The sequence below is a fragment of the Gopherus flavomarginatus genome, chromosome 1 (assembly GCF_025201925.1).
Source record: "Gopherus flavomarginatus isolate rGopFla2 chromosome 1, rGopFla2.mat.asm, whole genome shotgun sequence".
In the NCBI taxonomy this organism is placed as follows: Eukaryota; Metazoa; Chordata; order Testudines; family Testudinidae; genus Gopherus; species Gopherus flavomarginatus.
Window position 1 is genome coordinate 135,295,875 of NC_066617.1, and position 25,943 is coordinate 135,321,817.

Here is a 25,943-nt window from a genome sequence, read left to right on the forward strand (position 1 = left end):
AGGTGTAACGCTGCTGGTTCTGGTGAGACTCAACTGAGAGTGCCAGTTCAGGACAAATTGCTTCAAGCAGGGCAGTTAGAACCCAAAGCTGGAGGTTTTCCACCTCTAAGGCAAACCAAACCAGCCAAACAGAGAATACATCAGTTTTACCCCACTGGCCAACCACCAGTCACACAAGCAATTCCCTTGGACACTGCAGTTTCCCAGTATCATCGCCAGTGCCACTCGTTATGGGGATGAATGGTTATGAAAACCAATACCCCAGTAAAAGACAAAAGGTTCTCTCAAATGACCACAAAGGACTGAGCCCCAGACCCAGGTAAATATACAAATCAGCTCTTACACACAAATCAGGCTGTTGCCAATCCTTTAGAATCTAAAATCTAAAGGTTTATTCATGAAGGGGAAAAGATATAGATGCAGAGGTGAAAGTAAGCTGGTCCGGTCTGGTACGGCGTATTGGCAAGAGCCAGTACGCCATGCTGGACTGCACCGGCTTCCACGGTGGGGATTGAAAGGGCTCTGGGCTGCCTGCGGTGTGGGTCCAGAGCCCTTTAAATCCTAGCCGTGGCTCCAGCGGCTGGGCTGGGGCTGGGATTGAAAGGGCTCAGAGCTGCCTGCAGCTGCAGGCAGCCCAGAGCCCTTTAAATCAGGGCCACGGCTGAGATTTAAAGAGCTCAGAGCTCCTCGCGGCTGCGGGCAGCCCAGAGCCCTTTGAATCCTGGCCACGGCCCTGGCGGCTGGGCGGGGGTCAGGATTTAAAGGGCTTGGGACTCCCCTCAGCGGCAGCAGCTCTGGGCCCTTTAAATCCCTGCCCCAACCCCGCAAAGCTCGGGGTTCCCCCTGGCGGCTGGAGCCCTGGGCCCTTTAATTTGCCCCTGAACCCCAGGGGGCTCCCAGCCACCTCTTCAGCTGGGAGCCCCTGGTTGATTTAAAGGCCTTGGGTCTCCCAGCCACAGCTGGTGCCCCAGGGCTTTTAAATCTTGAGAGGCCATGCCTCTTCCAGATGAGGCCACTCTCACTCAGGACTCCGGCAGTACCGGTAAGTCCTGTAAGTTATTTTCACCCCTGTGTAGATGAGAGCTAGAATTGGTTAAATGGAATCAATTACATACAGTAATGGCAAAGTTCTTGGTTCAGGCTTGTAGCAGTGATAGAATAAACTGCAGGTTCAACTCAAGTCTCTGGAATACATCCACAGCTGGGATAGGTCATTCAGTCCTTTGTTTAGAGCTTCAGTTCATAGCAAAGTCCCTCCAGAGGTATGAAGCAGGCATCAGCCTTTTGTAGCCTCTTGCCATGTGGTCTTTGCTTTCTTTGTCCCAAGGACACTCTATCCAGCACGTGGCATAGAAAAACCTCAGAGTTCTGTCCATAGGCAGGTCCCTGCATACCTTGCTGAGTCACAAGGCGTATCTGCCTTCTCTCAACAGATCCATTGTATAGCTGATGGTCCTTAATGGGCATCAAGCAGGCTAGGCAGAGCTGACACCAACTTGTCTGGGGTGTTCCTCGGAAGCATAGCACAAGTTTGAAATACAGACAGTATAGAGCCAATATTCATAACGTCAACTACAAAAATGATACACATACACAGATAGCATAATTATAGTCAGCCAATCATAACCTCTCCATAGACCCCTTCCACGACAACCTTTATACAATATTCGCTGCAAATATATAACAGTGGTCACTACAGTGATCTATACGGTTACAGATTATGTCAATAACATCACAGGAGGTGACACAGATCAGTGAGACTGATATTGGAATACTGCCTCCAGTTTTGGTGTCCTCCTTTGAAAAAGATGTTGTGAAATTGGAGCTGAGGCAGCAAAGAACCACCAAATGTTCTGAGGGCTGGAGAAAAATGCCTTCTAGTGAGCTATTGAAAGAGCTCAACCTGTTTAGCTTATCAAAAGAAGATTGAAGGGTAACTTTACTGAAGTACCTTAATGGAGAGAAAATATTGGGTATTAAAGGGCTCTTTAATCTAGCAGAGAAAGGCATAACAAGACTCAATGGCTGGAAGGTGAAAAGAGATAAATTCATATTACAAATATTCAACAGCAAGGATGATTCACAACAGGAACAAGCTATCAAGGAAAGTGGTGGGTTCTCCATCTCTTGATGTCATTTAATGAAGACTAGATTCCTTTCTGGAATGTGTTTGCCCCCAAAGAAGCTATTGTGTCATACAGGAGGCCTGTGACATGCAGGGAGTCAAATTAGATGCTCTAATGGTCTCTTCTGGCCATAAAGTCTACTCATTTCTGAAAAACTGAGTGTAGCATTGGGAGAAGTGCCTGATGTGTTACTGTCTAGCCAGCTTGCATCCTAGAATGAACACTCCACGGGGAGTAGCTCAAACCTCCAAAGTGCCTGGCCAAGGGCAGGACATTATCACAGCAAGGGAGGGGTGTGGCAGTGACATCACAAAGGCCTTTTTCAGGGTCTCAGACTATTGGTCAAAGGTGGGGAGGTGGTGACCTCACAGAGAGATGCTGACATCAGCCAGGCAGGACAGGGGCGAGGAGCCAGGGAAACCTCAGAGACTCCTGTGGCTTTGCTTCAGCAAGTTTCCTTCTTGAGGTCTCTCTTTGAGGACTGAGAGAGTATTTGGGTTCATGTACGTGAGCGCCAGGAGGAACCTCTTTTGAGTTTTCTCCTTTCCTTTTAGTGATTTTACTAGAAAACAGCCGCCCCTGCTTAGAAGGTAGGAGCCTCCTCAGGGTTTGAAACCTATTCAGTCTGATTCATCTGGTGACACTTGAATTCTAGGCATGGAAAACATGAGCTTAAGGAGGCAGAATTTTATTCCGCTTCTGGGATTTTGTCCCTGAGAATCACTGGGAAATTAGGGTTTGTCCTTTTTGTTTCACCTTTTCCTCCATCCGTCCCTCCTTTCTCTTCGTCTCTTGCTTCTTTTGTCCTTTCTCCTGTTCCCCTCCCAACACCAGGAGGGGTGTGTGTGTTGCAGGGGAGTGCTCTGCAGCTCCCATTGTGGGAGGGCCATCCAAAAATGTGGGGCTGAAATAGTGCTCGGGCAGTGATCCCCACCAGTGACTTGGGCCATCCTTTGGGCTCTCTGGTGAGAACCCTCAGCCTCCCGTCCTCAGTCTCTACCCTGATTGGCTGAGCAGGGGATTATTCTCAGGGAGGAGACTCAGGTCCTTGTTATTCTCTTTTAAGACCAAGTAAATAAGTCATAACCAGTTATATGTTTGATGAATTTTGCTGCTTCTCTGCATGAATTGTCTCTGAGCAGTTCATGATTCTCTCTAACATTCCAGTTCTCCTAAAATACTTGCTGAATAATTACTATGCACTGTTGTTGGTCTGGAGCTCATTTGAGAGCACTTTATTCAGGTCATTCAATGTAGGAAATTCAAGATCCGATGGTTAGTTTGAAAATCAGGGCTCTTGGGTCCTATTCCCAACTCTGCCACTGACTGGCTGTGTGACCTAAGACAAGTCAATTCTCTTTTCTCAGCCTTAGCTTCTCCCTCTTCCAAGTAGGGATAATAATGATCCACTCCTACCTACCTCACGGTGGTTGGAGGATGGGGATCCATTGGAGAGTGTCACTGGGAGTCGTGCATAACATGCAGTGTCCTATCACCTTTACTCAGATCAGATTATGACATAATAGAATAGCCGAAATAGTCTATTTTATTTGTATTTTTTTATTTTGAAATTGTTAAGAGCAGCAACTACTTAGCTCAGACTGTAGCGTCTTGTCTAATTTTTGACATTTAAGTGTCTCCTCTTTGTGTGCAATGAGACAATTTAACATATCGTGACAAACAGAAGATGCTTTTGTTTTGCAACAAAATCTTTTTGCAAAGAACTTTCATCCCACTTGTTATGATTTCAAGAAACAAACTGGTTTAGTCTGAATGGAATTCTCTGACAGAAATGGTTTCAATGAAATTTCCCCACCATCTCAATTCCTGGGCTCTATCCCTGCCTCTTGGGGGGTGGGGGAGTTCCGTTAGAACAGGAGTCAGGACTGGTGGCATCTCTTTCGGGCTTTGCTACCGCCTTGCTGTGTAGGCCCTTGAGTAGGTCACTTCCCTTCTCTGTACCTCAGCCTCCTCCCCATCTGTCCAATGGGAACAGGGACAATTCTTGAACTCTGGGCAGTCATGAGCCTGAGTGAGATAAGGGGTGTTAAAGCCTTCTGTGAAGGAGAAAGGGGAGTTTCACGGTGTTTAGCACCTAGGAATTCTAAGTTTGCTAAAATATCTAGTCTGCGGAAACTAGAAATGGTCAGAGCCAAATTTTTAGCCACTGCCTTTTTTAAAGCCCATTCAGGGATGTGAGTCCCTGTCTTTTAGGTACCTGGGGTTCTTTGCCAGATGGAAAGAAGAGATTCCTGCCTCCATTTTTGTGGCCTTAACAAGCCAGGTGTTGTGCCCTAGTTCTCGCCTGAGATCCCTGAAAAAGAACATCTTCCGATCCATTAACAAGACAGGAGCTATCTTTAAAAGGGGAACAAAGAGAACCCTGGGACTTACAGACTAGCTAGCCTCACTTGCATAGCTGGAAAGATACTGGAATACATTATTAGACAACCAGTTTGTCAGCACCTACAGGATAATTTGGTTCTTAGGACTAGTGAGCATGGATTTGTCAAGAACAAAATCATTCCAAATCAATCCTCTTTCCTTCTTTGGCAGGGTTACGGGCCTAGTAGAGGTGGGTAAACAGTAGATGTGATCTGTCTTGGTGTTACTAAGGCTTTTGACACAGTCCCGTAGGACATTCTCACAAGCAAATGGGGGAAATGCGGTCTAGTTGCAATCAGTGTAATGTGGGTGCAGAGCTGGTTGAAAGCCCATACTCCAAGAGCCCTTCTCCATGTTTGGCTGTCCAACGGAGAGGGTGTACTTAGTGGGTCCGGCAGGGATCAGTTCAGGGTCTGGTACTATTCAATATTTTCATTAATGATTTAGAAAATGGAGTGGAGAGCATGCTTCTAAAATTTGCAAATGACACCAAGCACTTTGGAGCACAGGGTTAGAATTCAAAACGCCCTTAACAAATTGGAGAATTGGTCTTCTTGAGCCAAACTCCATGGCTGGGCCCCTCTCTATAGACTGGGCTGAAGTGAAACCCAGAGCCAAACACTCCCCCTCCTGAGCAGTGCGCTCCGACCTTGAATGGTCAGATGCTGCTTAGCACTGTCAGAGCAGCTTTGGCTGGGGACTCTCCCAGCACTTTCCAATAGCGGGAAAATATTAAATCCCCATTTGACTGCTGGGGACAGAGCCCTAGAGGGGGGAGCAACTTTTCTTGTCCCACAGGAAAAGGAAAATAACCAGCAGTGGAACCAATAGGAAACCCAGCAATGGAACTCAGGAGTCCTGACTCCCAATCCCCTGGTCCACTCACTACAGCAGAGCACACGCCCTCTCAAAGGCAGGGGGGAGCGGACATGAGGGCCTGGTTGTAATTGCCAGCTGGGGGAGGGAGAACCATACTTCTGACACTTGGTGCAAAGCTAAGCCAGTAGCTTCCCCTCCCCAGGCCTGTTTCTCACCAGTAGGGTTGGGGATGCAGTCCCGACAGCCCAGGGGGGTTGGAAGGCTCCAGGAAGGTGTGTAAAGTGCTGGGATGTCAGGATCCTGGAGGTGCTGTCACCCCCACACTAGGGCAGTGTTCTGCACCCCCTGCTGCTGGCCGAGTTTCTCCATCCCTTGGCAATAAGATAGACTCTTGTTTTCACAGCCAGCTGATCACCCAGTGTCATCACGCTGCCTGCTTGCAGGGCAGGGTAACTCCTCAGGTCACCACCACTCTCTCCAGCCTGCCCTGGGCTTGGAGAGTGAGAAGGGTGTGGGATGACCCTGAACACCCTCCATCCATCTCTCCGTCACCAGAGCAAGTGAGTGGCATTAGGTTCCTCTGTGGCGTTCCCTGTCTGTCTGGGGAAAGGCAGAAAGAGGGGGATAGAATCTCTCCCAAAGGAGACTGCATTTGCAAACAGCCCCCAGGAGCCCCTCACTCTCAGACCAGGGAGAGGCTTCTCCAGAGCCATCTGCAGTGTGTTTGGAAAGGTCCCAGTAAAGGGGCTCCCAGCCCTTCCCTTGTGGGAGACTGTTCCTCAGGCTGAGAGTCTCTGAGACACAGGCCAGACCCTGTGAGCTGCTGAGCATGGAAATCAGTAGGAACCGAGGGGGTCCTGGCCTTGCTATGCCTAGGGACTTTGAAGTGGGGAATGGTTTCCCAGGAGAAGTCCGGACTCCTGGGTTCTGTTCCTTCTCTAGCCTGGGTGGAGTGCGGGGGGGAAGGGGTTTGTGGCCTGGGGTGGCAGGAGGAAGCTGCTTATCCAAAGTGACTGATGGTCTTTGTGACTGACCCCAGTGCTCAAAAAGGAGGAGACTCCCTGGTTCTTGCAGCCCCAGGGATGACGAGGGAGAACGTTGAGGGGGAGCAGATCATGCAATGAACTCCTGCCAATGTGTGTAGCTTGCACTCCCTGTACCCCTGTAGGGAGAGGAGGAGCTGCTCTGGCTGGGGCAGGGATGGGGAGGGACCAAACAGGCTGGTTAGAGAGAGGCTGCCTTGGCCCCAGACTCACGCCTGCTCCCTGTTGGGTTCCAGGATGGCCAGGCTTCTGAGGATGTTCAGGACAAAGGCTCTGCAGGTGGCCCCAGAGCCTGAGGGAAGCAGCTGCCATCTTCCCCAGGAGCAGAGTGGCCCCTCCACCCTGCTGGTGGGGAAGGAGCTCCCAGCTGGGCCAGGAGATGGAAGTACCCAGCCTTCTGGTGGAGAAAACCCGCTCCTGGTGCAGGCGCCAAGGTAGGAGAGGCACCGGCCAGGCCAAAATGGAGCTGGACCAGGATGCGGCTGGGAAGGCAGGACCCAGCCCAGGAGCAGACCCGAGCAGGGTGGCTCTGGGGCTTGTTGTGTGAGCAGCAGCATCCCCAGGAGCCTAGCCCTGATTTCCAGCAGGAGGCATTGCTCTGCCCAGTAAGTGAGGACCTTCCAGCCTTCCCAGAGCAGGAGGTGGAGGATCCCTCTCCCAGCCCCAGCAGCTCGGCCCGCTCCCCATGGGACAGCAGCAGCGCCTGCGACTCGGATAGCAGCAGCATGGCCGATGGACGCTTCTGCTTTGTTCAAGGTGAGGAGCCAGGCTGGGCTCAGGGAAGTGTGAGGAGGGGGCCCAGGCTCTCGACCAATGCTATGGGGGTGAGTCCCCAGACCAGGTGTCTGGCCTGAGCCATGTGAACCCCACTGACACTAGATGCTGCCACTTTGGTCCTTGGTGCTCCATTGGGCGAGGAGGGGCACCTCCCAGGGAGTCCATGACATCATTCCCCAGCTGTGCTGGAACCGAGATTGTCCCTCTCCTTCCCAGCATTCCAACCCCCTGAATGCTCAGGAGCCACCACCCCTAATGAGGACCTTTCTCCTCCATGATCTGGGACCCCCAAGATGGAGGTGTTTGTCACACACCAGCCGGGGTATCCTCCCCCACACAGGCACTGTTCCAGTTCCTGACCCTGCTTGTGTAGAAGTTGTGGGCGATTTTGTCCCCACTATCCCCCACTCAGGCCTAAGTCCTGCAGCTGGTGTGGCTAGGGCAGGGAGGTCCCTGGCTAACTGGCTTTCTCTCCCCTAACTCCACTCCTGGTGGGTGCAGGACGAGCCCAGCAGCTCGTGTTCCTGCACGCCATCCACCCCACGTGTCTCGCTTCACAGCAGCGAGGGCAGGACATACTGGAGCTGCACTGCTGCAAGGCTGCTGTGGCGGAGAGGACTGTGGTGAGCGAGACACGGTGCCCAGCAGCTGGAGGGTGGACAGAGACATGGGAAGGGTAGGAGTCTTCCCAGGCTGATGGAGGGGGATGGCTGGTGCTGGAGATGCAGCTGAGGGCAGGTATTGCTGGGGCTGAAGATTGGGGAGAAGAGACGGGAGAAATGGTGGGCAGGAATTGGAGGAACGGGAGGCAGCTGGGGGGATCCTGCTGGCTCTGTGGGGTGCTGGCTGTGTAATCGCCTCCTTGGGAAGTGTCAGTGAGGCCCAAATCTCACACGCTCCTTTGTCTTTTTTGGGTTTCACAGAAGCTCATTGAGGAGCTTCCTGATGACTCTCCACCTGGCGCCATCCTGGCCAACTCCCTCATTGCTGTGGCCAACCTCAGGTACCAAGACCCTCTTGCCCAGTTCCCCTATCCCTGGTGCTGCTCAGGCCCATGGGTAGGAGTCACTGCCCCTCTCACTCCCAGGTCACTTCCCAAGGGTGGCTCCTCTGGCAGAGGTAGCAGGAAGGTTCACTCCCTCTCCTGGCTGCTCTGTTCTTTTCACTCCAGTAACACTGCAATGGCTTTGGGGAGAGGCTGACTCCCAGGATCAGATACAGGAGGGGCAGCAGGATCCAGAGAACAGGCGCCATTCCTGCCCTGCCACTGTCTGTCTGGGAAACCTTGGCCTTATCATTCCCTGGCTTGGTGCCTCAGTTGCCATTCTCACCAGACTGCCTATTTCCCTGCACTTTCACATCCGTGTCGATACCAGTCTCACCCCAGCACTGCACAGTCTAATACCGGCTCCTCTGTCTTGCCAGCACCATGACACCTGCCCTGGAGCCGGAGCTGGAGACCCACCTCCTCCGAGCTGCCCTGCATACCATCTTCACCCTGAGCATGCAGACCGACACCGCCCAAGTCCAGGTAGATCGTGCTAAATCATGGATTGAAGAGCCAGCTGTCATCCTGCCCGAATCCTTGCTAATTGCCTGCAGTGGGATGTGAGAGGCCAGGATATGTGTTTGGGGGTCTCACTAGTGCTTCCCAGAGACCCCTTTTCCCATCCTGTGGCAGGTGTAGCCCCAGTTTCCCTAAGTCTGACCCATGGCTCTCCCTTGCTTTGCAGGATCTGCATAGGGTCTTGCAAGACCTCCTGGATGCCATGCTGGGGAACCTGCTGGCAAAATCCCCAGATACCAACAAGATCCACTACATCTTGGAGGTGAGCCCAGTGTGAGGGGTGGGGCAATTTTACCATAACTCTTAGATCCATTTTCCAGTCTGTCCTCCTAGATGGGCCCCCAGTGGGCCGTCCTTGGTCAGGGCAGTCAGTGCAATGCAGTGTCAGGCCCTTCTTCCTTGAAGGACAGAGAAAGGAGCTGGGACTTCAAGCCAGAGCTCTGCCTGGTTCTGTTGAGCACTAACCATGGGGCCCCAGGCTGGCTTGGGGAGTGAGAGTCTGAATCCCTCCTGTGAGATCCAGAAGATGCTCCTCAGAGAAGAGTCACAGGCTTGTTCCTAGAGAAACAAGAGGGCCCCAGAGAATCAGCCCTTGTCTCTGATGGGCCCCGAGATTCCTGGAGGGATTGTGCTCACACTCAGTCCCTTCACCCAACCAAGGACTTGAGAGCCAGGAAGGGGTGAGGGGTCTGTCTCCTTCCTGGTGAGCTGTTCAGGAATCAGGAGTTCAGAGAGGATGGGACCAGCCCCGACACCGAGCATTGTCCCAATGACAAGTTGTGACATGCAGGATACAAGCATTGTCCTGGGGGCAACAATCCCCTTCTAAAGCTCTGCGATCAATGAATCAGATATTCCACCCCGCATACAATGTCTCAGTGCCCTGGGGATGGGGAGGGGCTCAGTAGCACAACACATGCACCCGCCCATTGATCCTGAGCTGCCTCCTTTCCCCACAGCACATTAACTACTGGATCATGTCCAGGGTGTCGCGAGAGAGAGCCAGGGCCATCAGGAGCAGCACGGCCCTGCTCAGATCCATCATCACCCTCCCTGAGTTTGACGTAAGTGGCCTCTGACCCCAGCTTCCTCACTCCAGGCATAAGTGGGCTGGCTCCAATGGGCTGTAGGATCTGCTGCTGCAGGGGCTGTGGGTTAGGAGTGTTCCTCTTGGAGAGGCAGAGTCAGAGCAGAGAATGAGCCTGGCTTGTGTCAAGTTCTTCTTGTCCTGGTTAAGTGGCGACTCTGGGCTTTTAAGGGGATCATGATCCAGGTTTATGCCTTCCTGTCATCCTGGAGCAGCTGGGGAAGCAAATCCTCATGGAGGGCCCTGCTCGCATCCCTGTTCTCCAGGCTGCCTTGCTGGCAGAGATAATTATGGGTCTAGCTCTAGCTCCTATCCTCTAGCATCTCCCGCAGATGGGCTGAGGGGAGAGAGAGTCCTGGCCCAGGCAAGGACTGGGAGCTGACAGGAAAATGCTGATGGAGTCCCCTCTCCCTTCCATTAGAACTCAGTGGAATTTCCCAGGATGGGTCACCACATGGCACAGCTGGCTCTGTTCGTCGGTGACCCAGACAAGGACATCAGTCGGAAGGCCAGGGAGGGGGTTTACCGGCTCTACCAGCTGCTGCTGCACCAGAGGGGTAAGGAACCCAGCTGGGAAATGGCACCTGATAGACGAGTGAGACTGGAACCCAAGCCAATTTCTCTCAGCTGGAGGATGAGTCTCTCTCTATCTCTTACTGTGTTCTACACCACCCCCGCAATTCTGTTGGGCCAGGCACGCAGCGAGGACTCTGCCCACTGTGCAGCCACCAATGGGATTGGAAGGACACAAGCCCTGCAACCAGAATGACAAATGTGTGCGTCTCTCTCTCTTTCCCAGACCTGACCATCCATGAGGCTGAAGACCTTTGGTGCTGGGACTGGCAGCAGGACAGCAGGCTCCTGGGGTACAAGAACACAGCCAGGGTGGGGGAGGTAAGGACACTCTGCCAGGGCATGGCACAGCTCTGGCAATGCGGGTGGCTGCCCCCTGGAGCCATTAGACGGAGCTGCTGTTCTAGTCCAGGATTTGGAGCCTGGTTCTGGGCAATCTGCTGAATCCTCACATCTGGTTGGTTTCAGGTCTTCGGAAAGCTCTTCTCATCAGGGCAGAGAAGATTCTTCCTGCAGATGGCCATCCACGACCCCTTGCTGCATGTCAGCCAGGCTGGGCTGCTCCTTACTTACTCCCTCCTGGGGCAAACCCAGCAGCTGATGAGGGACAAGGTGAGCAGCTGCATTACGTTCAGGAGGCTGGGGTGGGGCCCAGGCCTCATTCCCATCCTATGGCCATTCACTGGCTTGGCAGCAAGGTGACTGGGGGGGAATGAGAGTGAGAGCAGGTGCTACTGGGAAGAGAGATGAATTCACCTCCACAAGCAGGAGGGAGCCAGCTTGTCCACGGAGCAGCTCCAGCCCAGCTCGTTAGCAAGGCTAATTAATGACAAGCATTGCCTCATCACAGACTTCTGTTCTTGGGAAGGGCAGCAGAGTCCTTTAAGTGCCCTCTGCGAGCCTCTCCTGTCACCCAAGCCACCACCAGAGTTATTCCCATCACTGGCAGCCTGGGAGGCCAAGGACTGACAGGTGATGGTGACTGACTGGGCAGTTCTGAGGCACATGGGTGGGAGAAGCTTGTCCTGCTGCTGGCAGGGCTGGACCCGCTCTAGAGAGAACGGGAGGATTTAGGGGCTGCTGATCTGCCCCATTCACCAGGGCTGCCATCCTGCGGCTTCAGCATTAGTGACTGGGATGATTTGGGGAAAGGTATCAAGCTCCCAACATCCCACTTCACTGCTGCCAGAATCTCTTCTCCCTCCCTGCTCCCCACTAGAGCCCTCTCCCTGCCTGGGGGTCACTAGAAAGGAGAACAAGACTCCTTTCTGGAGGTCAGGAGGGGGACTCCATCCCTCAGAGGTGGGTGGGTGCTGGGTGGAAATGCTGCTGGTCCCAGGTGCCCTTAATTCCCCCTGATTCTGCGGGGGTATCTGAGTTTCTGACTGGTTCTCGTTCCCTTGCAGAAGAGGACGTGACGGCCAATGTGATGCAACAACTTCACATCATCCAGCACTTGTGCCAAGTGCCTGAAGCGCTGCAGGAGTCCTGCCTCTGAGGCCACCAGCAACTCCCGCTCCCTGTAAACAGAGAGTGTAGTGAGGCTGAGTGGCCTCCCTCTAAGCAGGAGAGCGAGGGCTCCCCTACACGCCCCTTGGAGGGCAGAGCCTATATCGCCCCGCCCCCCTCGCCTGTAGGACTGTTTGTTGGCTGGCCACCGGGGCCTTTGGTAGACTGTGTTGAGACTGAGTGGCCTCCCTCCAATCGGGAGAGTGAGGGACCCCCTACATGCCCCTTGGATGGCGGAGCCTATATCGCCCCGCCCCCCTCACTGGAAGTATAAAAGGCTGGCCCTGCAGCACAGTTGGGGGACAGCCTGCAATAGAGAAGGATGCTCAGCCTGTTCTCCAGAGGCCCTGAGAGGAACCCACACCTGGCTGTTCCCAATCCCCAGGCATGGACGAGGACTGGCCCAGAGTACCTGCTGCGGTTTACCCCGAGGAGCCGGAAGAGACCTGGAGGCCGCAGGTACCAAACCCCAGGGAGGCAGGAAGTAACCCAGGGGCAGTCCTGGAGCAGCCGGCTGCAGAGTGGTTCAGTCGGCATGTTGCGGCCGGACCCCCACCGATGCAGGGGCAGCCAATCCTGCCCCTGCCAGGGCCCTGGGCTGGGATGTGGTGGAGTAGAGTTGGCCTGCATCCCCCTGCCACCCCACCCCGGGTGGCTGACCCCCTACACAGTGCAAGGAGGCTCTAGCCCAGGACAGGAGCTCCCTTATCACTCACCTGGAGGGCTGTTCATTGGCTGGCCACCGGGGCCCCGCCCAGGCTAGAGCCAGCCATGGCAAAACTGTTTGCTCGCTGGCTGCCAGGGTTCCACCCAGGCCAGGGCCAGCCCTTGAAGACTGGTTGTTTGTGGGCTGCTTGGCAGGGCCGTCCTTAGGATTTATGGGGCCCTAGGCAGTATTATTAAACTGGTGCCCCTATGCCGGATGGCAGCCCAAGCTCACAGCCTGGTGGGGGAGGGGGAGGAGGGACTTGACAGCAAAGGATAATGAGATGCCCAGCCTGCCTCATGGTGGCGGAGAGTCACAGTTCCCCACAGAGACTTCCATGCACTCTCCCTCATGCAGAATGGACATGAAGAAAGTACCTAATTAAAAGCACTAAAATTTGGGAATAAAAAATGTCAGTCACAGGTTTTTTGATATGCCCTGAAGTTTGTCAGAGATTTATTTGCAAAAACTTCATAGTAAGGGTGAGTCAGCTGTCCTGCTGAATACAACATTACATATAATGGAATACATGATGCAGCTCTTCTCTGTTTTACATTTTCTTCATAGAATCATAGACTATTAGGGTTGGAAGGGGCCTCAGGAGGTCATCTAGTCCAACCCCCTGCTCCAAGCAGGACCAATCCCCAGATTTTTACCCCAGTTCCCTTAATGGCCCCCTCAGGGATTGAACTCTCAACCCTGGGTTTAGTAGGCCAATGCTCAAGCCCCTGAGCTATCCCTGCCCCCCAGTATTTCTAAGTTGAATTTATATTTTAAATGTACACAAATCTTAAGCCAGCATTCCAGATTACTACATATTTAACTCACTGAAACAAAGACATTCTTTTAAATTAATCAGAGAGATTTAGTGTGTTCATAACAATGTTCATTGCTTTTAGAAAAAGGGAACAGTAATTTACTTTGTGTGATCTCCATAACAAGAGACATGGTTATGAAATTTCACCAACTTTAAAAAAATATGTTTCCAAAGATTTTAGGTATAACAAGGATTTTGTCTTACTAAGGTACTGATTTTGCTGGAGGGTTCTTTTAAAACTAGTTTGTCGGATAGTCAGAAGTGAAGAAAGGGAACTCTTTGTCCAGCTATCTGGAAGGGAAGGACTGTTGTCCCTTTAACGGCTCTCTTCAGTGGGGAGTGGGGGGAGAGGTGGTGAAGGGATGGACAGAAAGGACAGGAAGACTTGGAAGCACTTTTTTTTTTTAACTATAGTACTATAGTAATTAAAATGTGTATTTTAGATAAGGGAGGTCTTTTGAAGGATTTATTTAAAAAACTATGTGTGAAGATCCACACATTTAAGGCTAAAGATGATTGTGCATCTAAAACTCTATGCAAGCATTTTTTAGAAATGTGATTTTATAATCTTCACCAGCTCACTAATGAAATATTTTTAAAGCAAATTTTAAACTAAGGTCCTGTAGACTGACATGTTCTGTGTAAATATTACATTAATGCACAACTGTTTTTGTCAGTAAAGTCAGAAACTGACAGTATAAAAATTTATTTGGGCATAAGCTTTCGTGGACATCTGATGAAATGGGTTCTAGTCCACAAAAGCTTATGCCCAAATAATTTGTTAGTCTTTGAGGTGACACAAGGACTCGTCCTTGTTTTTGCTGATACAGACTAACAGGACTACCACTCTGAAACCTGTCAGTATATACCTTGGGGTTGGCAAATGCCTGTTAAATGGCTTTATTACCCCTTGAATGTCTCTTTAACAGTTTCAATGTTGTGCTAATAGGTCTGGCAGGCTGGAGGTTTTTTCACTTTTAACTACTAGATTCCCTCCCAAGGAAGACTCAGAGCCTGCAGGAAGGGTCAAAACAGGGATAGGAAAACAAGAGAATGGACACTAAGACCCAGTGGTGCCCCAAATTTTCAGGTGCCCTACGCAGTTGCCTATGTTGCCTATGCCTAAGGACGGCCCTGCTGCTTGGGCCCCACCCAGGCTGGAGCCACCCTGATAGACTGTGTTGAGGGGCTGACCACTTGAGCGACCTCAGCCCATCAGGGCAGGCTCTGCCATTTTTATCGCCAGAAGCAAAAAAAAAAAAAAAAAAAAAAAAGGTGGCTCAGGCTGCCGCTGCCCGAACTGCCGAAGCAGGGGGAGGAAAAAAAAAAAAGAAGCTGCCTGGACTCTGCTGCCCCACGCATGTGCTTGCTCTGCTGGTGCCAGCCCTGAGCCCAATAACCACAGCAGAATCTGGCCCCACAGAACCACTGCTACAAGTAGGGGCAGGATGTGGGAGCCCTGTGCCTCCATGAAGCTCCACTCTATATGGTCTCCTAATGCATGCAGAGGTAGAGGAGATCAGTTTATGAATAATTTACATATTCAATCTGGATCTCTTTTCAGCAGAATTCTAGGATGAGTCAAGCTAATCTATGCACCAAACATTTGTGAGAGAAAGCCACACTGTTTGAATTTAAAGTTTATGGTATCGAGTTCAGCAACAATATTCATATTCACCCACCCATCTAAAAAAACAAAATCCCACAAAAAACAAAATCCCATTTTGGGATCCCATTTTCAGAGGTGGAATTGGCACCAAAACTTCCATTACACTAGTGTTAGGCATATGCGTGGCCAGACTGCAAAATATTGTCATTTACGCTTATCTTTCCCTACGCCCACCCAATCCTTTATTCCTTGAATGAGTCTGCACCGATTTTTCTTGTATTAAAAATGTTCTGGATTCATAGTGTCTTTCCTCAGATTTGTTTTGTTGGAATGAACTGTAACCACAGTAAAATGTAAGATTTTTTTATGCTGAAGAATCCCAAAGTGCTGTGCGAACTGTCTGCATACAACACCGATGAAATAAAGCCATAGCTGAGGTAGGGAGAACACAAGCACGCTAAACAGGAGGGGGCAGGAGGGTGTTATATTTACTAGCACAGTACAGATAAGTGAAAACAATGCATGCATAATCTCATTCATTTTATGAAGTTTAAACACCAAACACATTCACACACATTTAACAGTCTTTTGATCTGCTACTACACAAGTGAATTGACTTGACTTCCAACTGTGAGTTTGTCAGTTTTCAGTTGAGCCTTCGGTTTTGATCAGAGCTGGCATCAGCATCACAGAGGGAACTTGTCCAAGGTCATAGGGCCAAACTGTACTCCCTTTTATAAAAAGTGTCAACTCTAATATCTGTGCAGTGTAGACAGTGATGTGATCATTTTTTGACTGTTACCAAGGTTACATACACAGACAGGGCTGGCTCCAGGCACCAGCTAAAGAAGCAGGTGCTTGGGGAGGCCAATACTAAGAGGCGGCACTCCAGCCGCTACTGGGGCGACACGTCTGGGTCTTCAGTGGCAATTCAGGTGGCAGGTCCCTCAGTCCCTCTCGGAGCGAAGGACTTGCTGCCGAATTGTCTCCAAAGAGTGGAGTGGCACGATCGCGCTGCTGCGGCTTTCTTTTCCCCCCCGCTTGGGGCAGCAGAAAACCTGGAGTTGGCCCTGTACATAGTGCAAACTGCATGATTCTACTTTTATCTGTCACAGAAGAATAAAGAATTAAGGACTAGATGCACAAGGGAGATTTGAAATGAGTCTATCTCTGACCACAGATTTTGTCAGCTCACCAAAATCACAGATTTTACTGAGTTTTCTTAATTCTGTGATGTATTGCTCTATGGTGTCATCAGTTTTTTGCATGCATGTAAAGAAATTCTTTCTCTCAAAGGTTTCATTCCTTTTTGGCAGGCAATGTTCCTCAAATTTAGTCAGTATTTTACTTCATGTTTTCACCTTTAAACTTAAAAATTGTTATAAATATCCAATACTTCCTCCCTAACAACATGCAAAAAGATTGATTTTACTATATCATTTTTCTTCTCTGCCCCCATGGCTACTAAACACAATTCAAATCTCTGAATTTTTTCCAGTTCTCTGCAACATTGCCTGACAATTGCTGACTGGATGGAGGTTGCAAGCAGTGTTCCCTCTATTTTTCACATCCATGTGAGGAATGAATTTTGTTATGTACACCAATATGGAGGTGATGTGTGGTGAGGGTGGGGCCAAGGAGTTTGGAGTGTGGGAGGGGGCTCAGGGCTGGGGCAGAGGATTGAGGTGCAGGGGGGTGCAGGCTCTGGGATGAGGGGTTTGGAGTGCAGGTTGCCTCAGGGCTGCAAAGGGGAGAGAGGACTCCCCCTAGCCCTCTCTCATCGGAGCAGCTCAGGGCCAGGTGAGAGGCACCTCACCCAGGCTGTGGCAGCTCCGGCATGGCTGGGGGAGGTGCACCTCTCATGGGCTGCAGCATTTCCGGCAGGGCTGGGCTGGCGGAGGGGCTCCTCTCCCCAGCAACTCCGGCTTGGCTGGCAGAGGAGCTCCTCTCCCTGCCTGCATGGCCCTTGATAGCCTGTTGTGCAGCCGTGCAGCTTACAGGGAACTTAGGTTGCAACATATTAATTTTTGGCTTTTTTCCCCTCTTAAACTAGTCAAGTTATTATTTTGCTTAAAACATATATGCAAAAGCCTCTGTGCTTGATGCTCTGAGTGTCTGTGGTGCCTTGCTTTGTCTTTGCCTGCAAACACAGGCATTAATTTCAAAATGACTGCTGTTTCCTTCTCACTCAGCACTTCTAACACCAGGTAACGATCTTTAAGTTCATTAAATAACAAACCAGTAAATGAGAAAGGAATAAAACTTTAATAAACTGAGAAGTGTCTCTGGTGCAATGCTGCCCACAGCCACGTGGTGTTCCCAACTCCTGTCTCCAAATTCTTATACTCACAACATGGTCCCTGAGGAAGCATCTCCAAATTACAATCGTTCATAAACATACCTCTACACTAGGGCTGCCTCTGAGCAGGGCTGGCTCCAGGCACCAGCATCCCAAGCTGGTGCTTGGGCCAGCAATCTGCAGGGGGCGGCAGTCCCTGTTGTTTTGCCCCCAAGCAGCACGGAATTGCCACGGAGGGCAGAGGCAGTCCATGTGCTCTTAGAGCGGCAGGCGCGTTTCCACAGCGGTGGCAATTCGGTGGCAGCTTCTATGTTTAGCTGTCCGGGGCGGCTTCAGCTAAACATAGAAACTGCCACCTAATTGCCGCAGCAGTGGAAACTCGCCTGTTGCCCTAAGGGCACATGGACTGCCCCGGCCGCCCACGGCAGCAATTCAGCGCTGCTTGGGGCATCGAAAACTGTAGAGCCGGCCCTGCCTCTGAGCATGCCTACAGGAAGCAGGGAATGGAAGTGGGAATGAGGATATGTGCAGAGCCATTGCCATGTGGGGACTGAAGTGTGGCAGGAGGCGGGGGGGGGGACTTGGGTTTGAGGGAGCTGCAGAGAGCTCCTCAAACAGAGGGCAATGGGAGGGGGCACTGGGGAGCTTCTGTGAAAAAAAGTAGGCATGCAGGGTCCCTCTAATTTGTCGCATAAAGTCAGTTTGCAGAAGCTACAGAATGTTCGACTCTCCCCCCAGCCATCAGTTCAAATTGCAGTCACCCTCTACTCCAGTAGCCAACATAAAACTCCTGCCATTGGCGCACTTGAGATACTGGTTACAGCAAACGCAGCCCATTAAGATGGTCGGTTACTCTGAGCTGGCAGCTGCCCCTGCGCTGTTGCGTGCAAAGTTGCAGGGGGAAATATCCCCAAAGGTATAACAAGAAGTGAGCACAGCCTGTCACAGAGCACTGGCAGCCAGCAGCGAGAGCCCTCACCCCGACACAGCTGGGGCCTCCCAACTACTCCAGCCAAGGAGCCCGGAAACACCCCGCCTCCCTCCATTGCCTCCCCCCGGGGCAGCCCCCCGCCAGAACCTGCATTCCTTCCCCCCCCCGCCGCGTGCGCATTTTACGCGGCGCCCAAATTCCTCCCTTCCCTGCTCTAGGGCCAGGGGCCGGTGTGATCACACCGGGGCCGGGGCGCCTGGCTGCTGCCGGGGCTCATCCCATCGGGCGCCCGCAGGCGCTGAGCGGGCAGCAGGGAGAGCTGCAGGGATCGTTGCTAGGCCAGGCCCTGCCTCCCCGAGTGGGGTGCGGGGCTCCCCGCCCCAGGGCTGGGAACCCGGGGGCAGCTCTCACCCACCCCGCCCGGGCTCTCCCGCAGCCGGCTGGGGGCGTGGCGAGACGGGCCCGTCCCCAAGGGCGCTGCCAGCTCAGCGGAGCCGCCCGGGGAGGTGTCTCCCTGCTGGGGGCGGGGAGACGGGCCCGACCCCGCAGTCCGAGAGCAGAGGAGCCGGGAACATGGTGCCGCTGAGAGACTGCAAGGTGAGGGGGGAGCGGTGCGATGGGCTGGGGGCTCTGCGGGGTGCGGTGGCGGCGGGGTCTCTTTTTTGCAGGTGCAATTGGCGGGCGGGGCATCGCTCAGCCCGGCTCCCTGCAGAGCTTCGCCCTCCCGTGCTGCTGTGACAATTCACACAGGCTGTCACCACAGCCCCCCATCTGCCTCCGCGCCCATGTTTGCCTTGTGCAGACTGGGGAGGGGGTGGTGACTCGGGGCTAAGGGTCACGACTCCTTGGTCCCTTCCCCAGCTCTGTAATGCAAGCGCTTCCAGGTGCGTCAGGCTCCCGTGAAAGCGAGATCTGGCTCGCAGAGAGGCTGTAATTCTGACTTGTGCTTGTGAATGAAATGTTTTGAGATCTTGGGTGGGAAATGTGTGGAGCTGAACTTTTGGTGGGAGAAATGTTGGTCATCGGGCACAACCTCGGGGGTTGGAGAGGAGAGTTCAACATGTAGTGCAAAACTATGACTGTGATTAGGCCATGGCTACACTCACACTTTACAGCGCTGCAACCTTCGCACTCAGGGTATGTCTACATCTACAGTTTTGCAGCGCTGGTTGTTACAGCTGTATTAGTACAGCTGTATAGGGCCAGCGCTGCAGAGTGGCCACACTTACAGCAACCAGCGCTGCAAGTGGTGTTAGATGTGGCCACGCTGCAGCGCTGTTGCACACCGCGGAGAAGGAGACCTGCTTGGAGGGGGGGTCGGGGAACGCCAGACACCGCGGGGCTGGATACCTACTTGTAGGTGGGGTCGGGGAACGCCAGAGCACACCGCGGGGCTGGATACCTGCTTGGAGGGGGGGTCGGGGAACGCCAGACACCGCGGGGCTGGATACCTGCTTGGAGGGGGGGTCGGGGAACGCCAGAGCACACTGCGGGGCTGGATACCTGCTTGGAGGGGGGGTCGGGGAACGCCAGAGCACACCGTGGGGCTGGATACCTGCTTGGAGGGGGAGTCGGGGAACGCCAGAGCACACCGCGGGGAAGGATACCTGCTTGGAGAGCAGTGGAGTTTGCTTGATTACCAGAGAGGCTTCCTCAGGTATGCTGGGAAACCTGCTTATTCCACGGAGGTCAACAAAAACGCTGGTGAGTGTCTACACCTGATGACCAGCGATGGTGATCCAGCGCTGGATCCTCTACACCCGAGGCACGACCGGGTGTACGGCCAGCGCTGCAAACAGGGAGTTACAGCGCTGGTAATGCCCTGCAGGTGTGTACACATCCTAAGTTGCAGCGCTGTAACCCCCTCACCAGCGCTGCAACTTTGTAGTGTAGACAAGGCCTCAGGGGTGTGAAAAAACACCCCCCTGAGCGCTGCAAGATACAGCGCTGTAAAGCGTCAGTGTAATCAGGGCGGCAGCGCTGGGAGCTGCACGCTACACCCGTAAGGGATGTGGTTTATATGCAGCGCTGGGAGAGCTCTCTCCCAACGTTGCTGCTTCGACTACACTCACCGGCAGCGCTTTGAAATTCCAAATGTAGCCATATTCAGAAAACATTGTTGGCTGAAACTGCACTGCTCAGGGTTAACAAAGGCGTCCCTTGGTGCTGTTAGGCAAAGTGAACATGTCAGGGCACTCTTCCACATAAAGGAACAGAAACTCCCCTTCTTTCTCTCCTATGTTTCTATAAACACTTAACTGCACATGTCACATTCCTTCAGTACTAATCAGTCTCTGTTTCTTAAAATTTATTTAATTTTCTCTGATTCTGAAGGTTCAAAGGGCTAGATGCATGTGCTAATTACCAATAGTGTTCACATTTTTGTTTATTTTGCTATTCTTTCTTTGCATGTCTCAGATTTCACATTATTCTTCCAAATGCAAGTTTCACAAAGTTTTAGTTTGTTCAAGCAAGTATTTAACATTTATGAAAAGTAGCCAGTTGTTTCATTTAGTATCTGAGTGTCTGGCCTCTAGATAAAGCTGCCGCTTGTGTAATTCAAAGTAAGCGGTAATCCTATAATCAGTTAAGATAGCGCAAATTGAACCTTTTTTTGACATTTGAAAAAAATTCTGTTAGGGAGACCCCCTTTCAGGAAATTCTAAGGGGATCAGAAGCCTCCAGCATGATTCCCGCTGTCTCTGCTACAGGCACAGCCTGATCAAGTTTTTCTCTATTATATTTGCTACCCTTGAACTGGGGCCTTGCTGAGTTTCTTTCACATGTCCTGTCTCCCCAAATTTGTTACTTTCTGAGATGCTTGATTGTGGTTTAGGTCCCAATATCCTGATGCTGCTTTTAGGGCCCTGCAACCTTTATGCTGACTCTGCTTAAAGTATTGCTATATCCTCAGTCATGGCTTTGTTTAAAAAAAGTGAGCTTCAGAGTCAGTTATAGCCCCAAGTGGGCTAATATAAAGGGGAAGGGAAGAAATAGGTGCCGTGCGGCTGCTGTCATGTATTAATGAATCCTGGGAACCCTGGAGGCAGGGGCTTCTCTGTCATTTTGAAGGCCTTTTGAAGCACATAGGAAAGGGAGAGAAAGCAGAGGATCCATCTGCCCAGACCCTACCCGCACACCTCTCCCCCACTTTTCACTCCAGCTCCCAGCAAAGTTTGTGGCTAGCAACACTTGGTACCAGCTTCTCCCCATAGGTACTGTCTAAACTAGCCTGCTCCCTGGAAAGTGTCCTGTCATTGCTAACACTGATGCAGCTCTCCCAGTGTTAGCCATGTTGGGAACACTAGGGCAGACACTCAGTGGTTATAATGCTGGCTGCTGGGGGCACCTTTTCTATACTAGCGTTCTCATGCTTGCTACTGCTAATGGAGGCGTATTAGCACTAGCAACAGTGGAATATTATTCGGAAATGAAGCTAGTGCAGGGAAAGCCTTAGGGCTTGTCTGTGTGAACCTTGATTTTTGTGACACACTGGGGTCAGTCTACCCTACTTCTTGTGTACAGTGTCCGTCACTGATGCACAATGCCATTTCCTTGGTGTGCTTTGATCTGCTCCCCTTTCACAGTGGGGTTAGTGTCTGTATGTATACTGTAATATACAGCTTAATCGCTTTCCCGCTCCTTTTTGCCATAGACTTAATGCAAACACTAAACAAAAGATATACATTTACATTCCAATATAGCTTTTTTAGACTTGTAGTTTGAACACTCAGGTACTTAAACCACTTGCATGTGATCCTTTAATCCAGTCTTGATGAGGAAATCTTGAGAATGCTAATAAAAATAGATGTTACTGCTACTTGCTTCAGATTTTCATCCTTGAGTTTCACAGTTGCAATCAGAAAATAGTTTAAACTGTAAAATGAAACTAGACAAACAATTGCAAAATATGGTTCATTCACAGGAAAATGGATTAGATGGCTCCAGTTCTTTCCATCTGTATTTTTTGTAAATTCTATGTCATGGAAGAAAAATTGGTTTTGGCTACAGTTATTTGTATAGCTCTTTAAGTTTGCTAGCATTATACAGTGAATAAAATGTATGAGACATGAATCTTTGCCCTGAGGAGCTTACAGTTTTAAAGGCATTAGTGAGATCATTCTAGAAACAGAGACTGGGAAGTGTCAATGTATATAGATTACATACAAAAAACTAAATTAGATGTTTAGGTTGCAAAATCAATCATTTGGCATATTTAAGGTTTCCTATGCAACCTTAATTCTGCTCCCTTGCGCATGCATCCTGTGGAAAAGAAATAGTATGTGATGAAAGTATGCATATGAACGAGGAAGCAGAATTAAGGTTGCGCGGGTAATCTGATGGCAGATGAGAGATTTTTGGAATGATCATTGGATTTCTCATCTGATTATTGGGATTCTTTTAGGAATATTCTTAAGGACAGTCACGAAGCAGTTTGCACAGCCATATGCACCATTGTGTAAAGCATACATCACCTCATCCAGGTAATAAGAGGTGTTCTTTCAGTCTTCCTAGTAATAAATTGCCATGGTGGATCTAAAACTTCAGTTATCACGATGAGATGTTTACCATGCAGTTTATATAATGAGGCTGTTATAAAAACTGTTTGCAAAACTGTGCACAGCCTACTTCTTTCATTGTTGTGTGTTGTATTTTTGCCTTATCAAATGTCCCTACAAGCTCCTATAAATTAATCCTTAGATCAAATTCTGTGCTGGTGTAACTCAGTTGATATCAGTAGACTTAAATTAGCAAATAATTTGGCCCCAGGTGTCATTGGGATTGATGATTTCGACAAGTTGCGAAGCAAGAATTTTATTTTGCCACATATCCATTTTGAAAGGGTATATCTGAAGTGATGGGACTAGCATACTACTGAGGTTTATAGAGAGAATGGTACTAAAATTAAAAGAACTATAGCATATCTGGGTCCTTGGCAGATACATAGTATTATGCAATTTCCCTTATCTTTTTTCTACCACTACCATTCTGTTCTCTCTATCCACATTGAGAGGATTCCTCAAACATAATTTTAGTAGAATAAAAGACTTACACGCGTCTCAAAATTTCCTGTAAATTTTTTAGGTAGATGAAACACTTGCCAGAAATTTACTCTTCTGGTTCTTAGAGCTCAGCTAACATGACATATGGAAAATCAGTGTATTCAGTAAACAGTCTCACTTTTTGTTTTTTACATAGGCCTGGCAGGATGCTGGACTTGTCCTATCCACCACTAGTAATGATGCCTGCAAAATGTTTGATGCCACGCTGACACAGGTATGAACTGATTTTTTCTGGGGGCCCCTAATTGGCCAGGACCCTTTGGCATGGGCCTCATCGGCCCGGTGGCTAATCTACCACTGGGTATGGCCGGGTTTTGATAAAATGTGATTTGAAGGGACTTTTAAGTATAAAAACAGTGTTTGTTGCAGCTAATTTTTAAATTGCTTATCCTCTTTATGACTCAAAAGGAGAGTCTGGTTAAAAAATATCCTATTTTAAAGAAATAGATTCCTTTGTGTATTACTGATGACATCTTAGGCCCTGTCTACCCTACAAACTTTGGTCGATGCAAGTTACGTCGCCAGAAAGCCACCACAGTTAGCGTATCGCTCATGTGCATGCATATTTGGATACTTGCATTGGTATTGCGCATACTCACCTCGTATTGATGCACAATGTGGTATGGTATCCCAATGTGCAACCAGCTACTTTCCAGCGCACTGTCTTCTGGGAAATTTTCGCAATGCATGGTGGGGTAGAAACAAGTCATGCAGGGATGACTGGGAACAAGGGGTCAAGTTCCCATCATGCAAATTTCTCCATCCCATAATGCTATCCATAGCCCATCATTTTCCCACCATTTTTAAAATCTCAGAAACCCATGGGGCACTTTTTGGTATCTGCTGTCTCCGACAGAAGCATGGAGACCCCCAGAGCTCTGCACTATTATTATGAACACTGCAGCCATAGGAGAAACAATCCTCCACTATTAGCAGAGCTGCAGGAAGAACCGTAACAGGAATGGGTATGACAGTTTCTTTGAGGACAGACTGCTGAGATATATAGTGAAAAACAATTCAAGGTTGTTGTGGCATTCATGGAGCATCTGCCGATGATATAGTGCCACTTCTGGACCTTAAGAATGAGCACTGACTGGTGGAATCACATCATAATGGAGGTTTGGGATGACAAATGCTGCAGAACTTTTGAATGTAGAAGGCCTCATCCCCGCATTTGTGTGCTGAGCTTGCCCCAGCCCTCCAGTGCAGGGTCACCAGAGTGAGAACCATGCTAACAGTGAAGCAGGAAGTCAAAAAGATCCTAGCTCTTGGCATAATTGGACCCCCTACTCCTCCTCCCTCTCCGTGCTGTTCATGGCAGGGATCTGTGTCTCAGGCTCCTCAGAAGTATCCACAGTGGTCTACTGGGTGCTGGTGGGGTGGCCACCAAGTATGGCATGCAGCTAATTGAAAAAGTGCCAGGTCTGCGGCTCAGCCCCAGATAGAGCGTTGGCCTCCTGGGTCTTGTCATACACCTGCCACTGTTCCTCCACTTTCACACAGCACTGCTCATCCTTGTCATACCTCTTCACTTTTCTCCCCTGTGCAATCTCTTCATAGATGTCCACGTTTCTACGATAGGTCCATAGTTGTGCCTGCACAGCTTGCTCTTCCCTCAGGCCCAAGAGATCCAACACATCCTCCCTACTCCAGGCTGTAGCACATCTAGCGCGTGGCGCCAGCATGGTCATTTGGGCAACTGCATGCAACAAGGGAGATATGCTAAATGTACTCACCAGCTGGGCAATCAGGAAAAGGCATTTCAGGAATATGTGGAGATTTTAAAGGGGAAGTGGGTGGCTTCCAGTCTCCGTGACTCCTTATCAGTGGTGTTCACAATTGTGACCAGAGCTGTCATTGTTGGACATTATAGGACAGCTACTGAGGACTGTTAAGATTGATGTAAGTCACACAGCGTCCACATTTGCACTGCATCAGCCTCAGTAGGTTGATCATGGCAAAATACTGTTCAGGAGGTGGTGTCACTGTGCCACTGTAACAGGGATAAGCACCCTGCTTATGTTGGCTGGAGACAAAATTGAGTCTAGACCCATGCCCGAATAGGTCGACACAAGATAGCTTACAACCTAACTTTGTACTGTAGACCAGGCCAGAGATGATTACTTCTGAAAAAAATTAGTCTCACTTTTTACTGTTCATTTTGTTTACTTTTGAATTTCACTCAGCTGGGACCATGGGGGGAGGGGAGGGTGGAGATTTCATTTGGTTTCTAGTCAGTTTCACACTCTATTTTACAGTATACTACATGGACCAATGATAAGAGTCTAGGGGGCATTGAAGGATCTCTCTCCAAGTTACATGCAGCAGATCCAACTTTTAGTAAGTAGAACTTTTTAATTGCTGGCTATGCAGTACAGTAGTTGTATATGGTTAACTTATTTCTTACACACAACTGAAGGGCTGGGTTAGTATAGCATTGATTGTTTTCATTTAGAACTTTTTTTAGACAACCACTTTTCTTCCCTTGAGTATGATCATTTTTAAAAAGCAAATACGAGAAATAGTAAATAGGTTGGAAAAATTGATATCCTGTGAGCTAAGAAATGTCACAACTAAAAAGAAAAATTCCTAGCTGTCCCAATAACTTGATGGTACATGTTGAAATGAAGGA

The 25,943-nt window shown here is 50.1% G+C and overlaps 1 protein-coding gene across 3 annotated transcripts in view; it reads left to right on the forward strand.

Annotated features, from left to right (window-relative positions):
- TTC38 (tetratricopeptide repeat domain 38) overlaps positions 1 to 25,943 on the forward strand; it is a 144,621-nt gene that overhangs the window by 92,325 nt on the left and 26,353 nt on the right. Inside the window, exons 1-3 of one of the 3 annotated variants that reach the window (XM_050965945.1) lie at positions 18,717 to 18,845; positions 23,448 to 23,525; positions 25,570 to 25,651. In XM_050965945.1, the coding sequence (XP_050821902.1) occupies positions 18,822 to 18,845; positions 23,448 to 23,525; positions 25,570 to 25,651 (184 nt within the window). In that variant the 5' untranslated portion in view covers positions 18,717 to 18,821. Of the gene's footprint in view, positions 1 to 18,716; positions 18,846 to 23,445; positions 23,526 to 25,569; positions 25,652 to 25,943 lie in introns of those variants that run through there. The other 2 variants (XM_050965953.1, XM_050965981.1) reach the window with 2 other exon arrangements.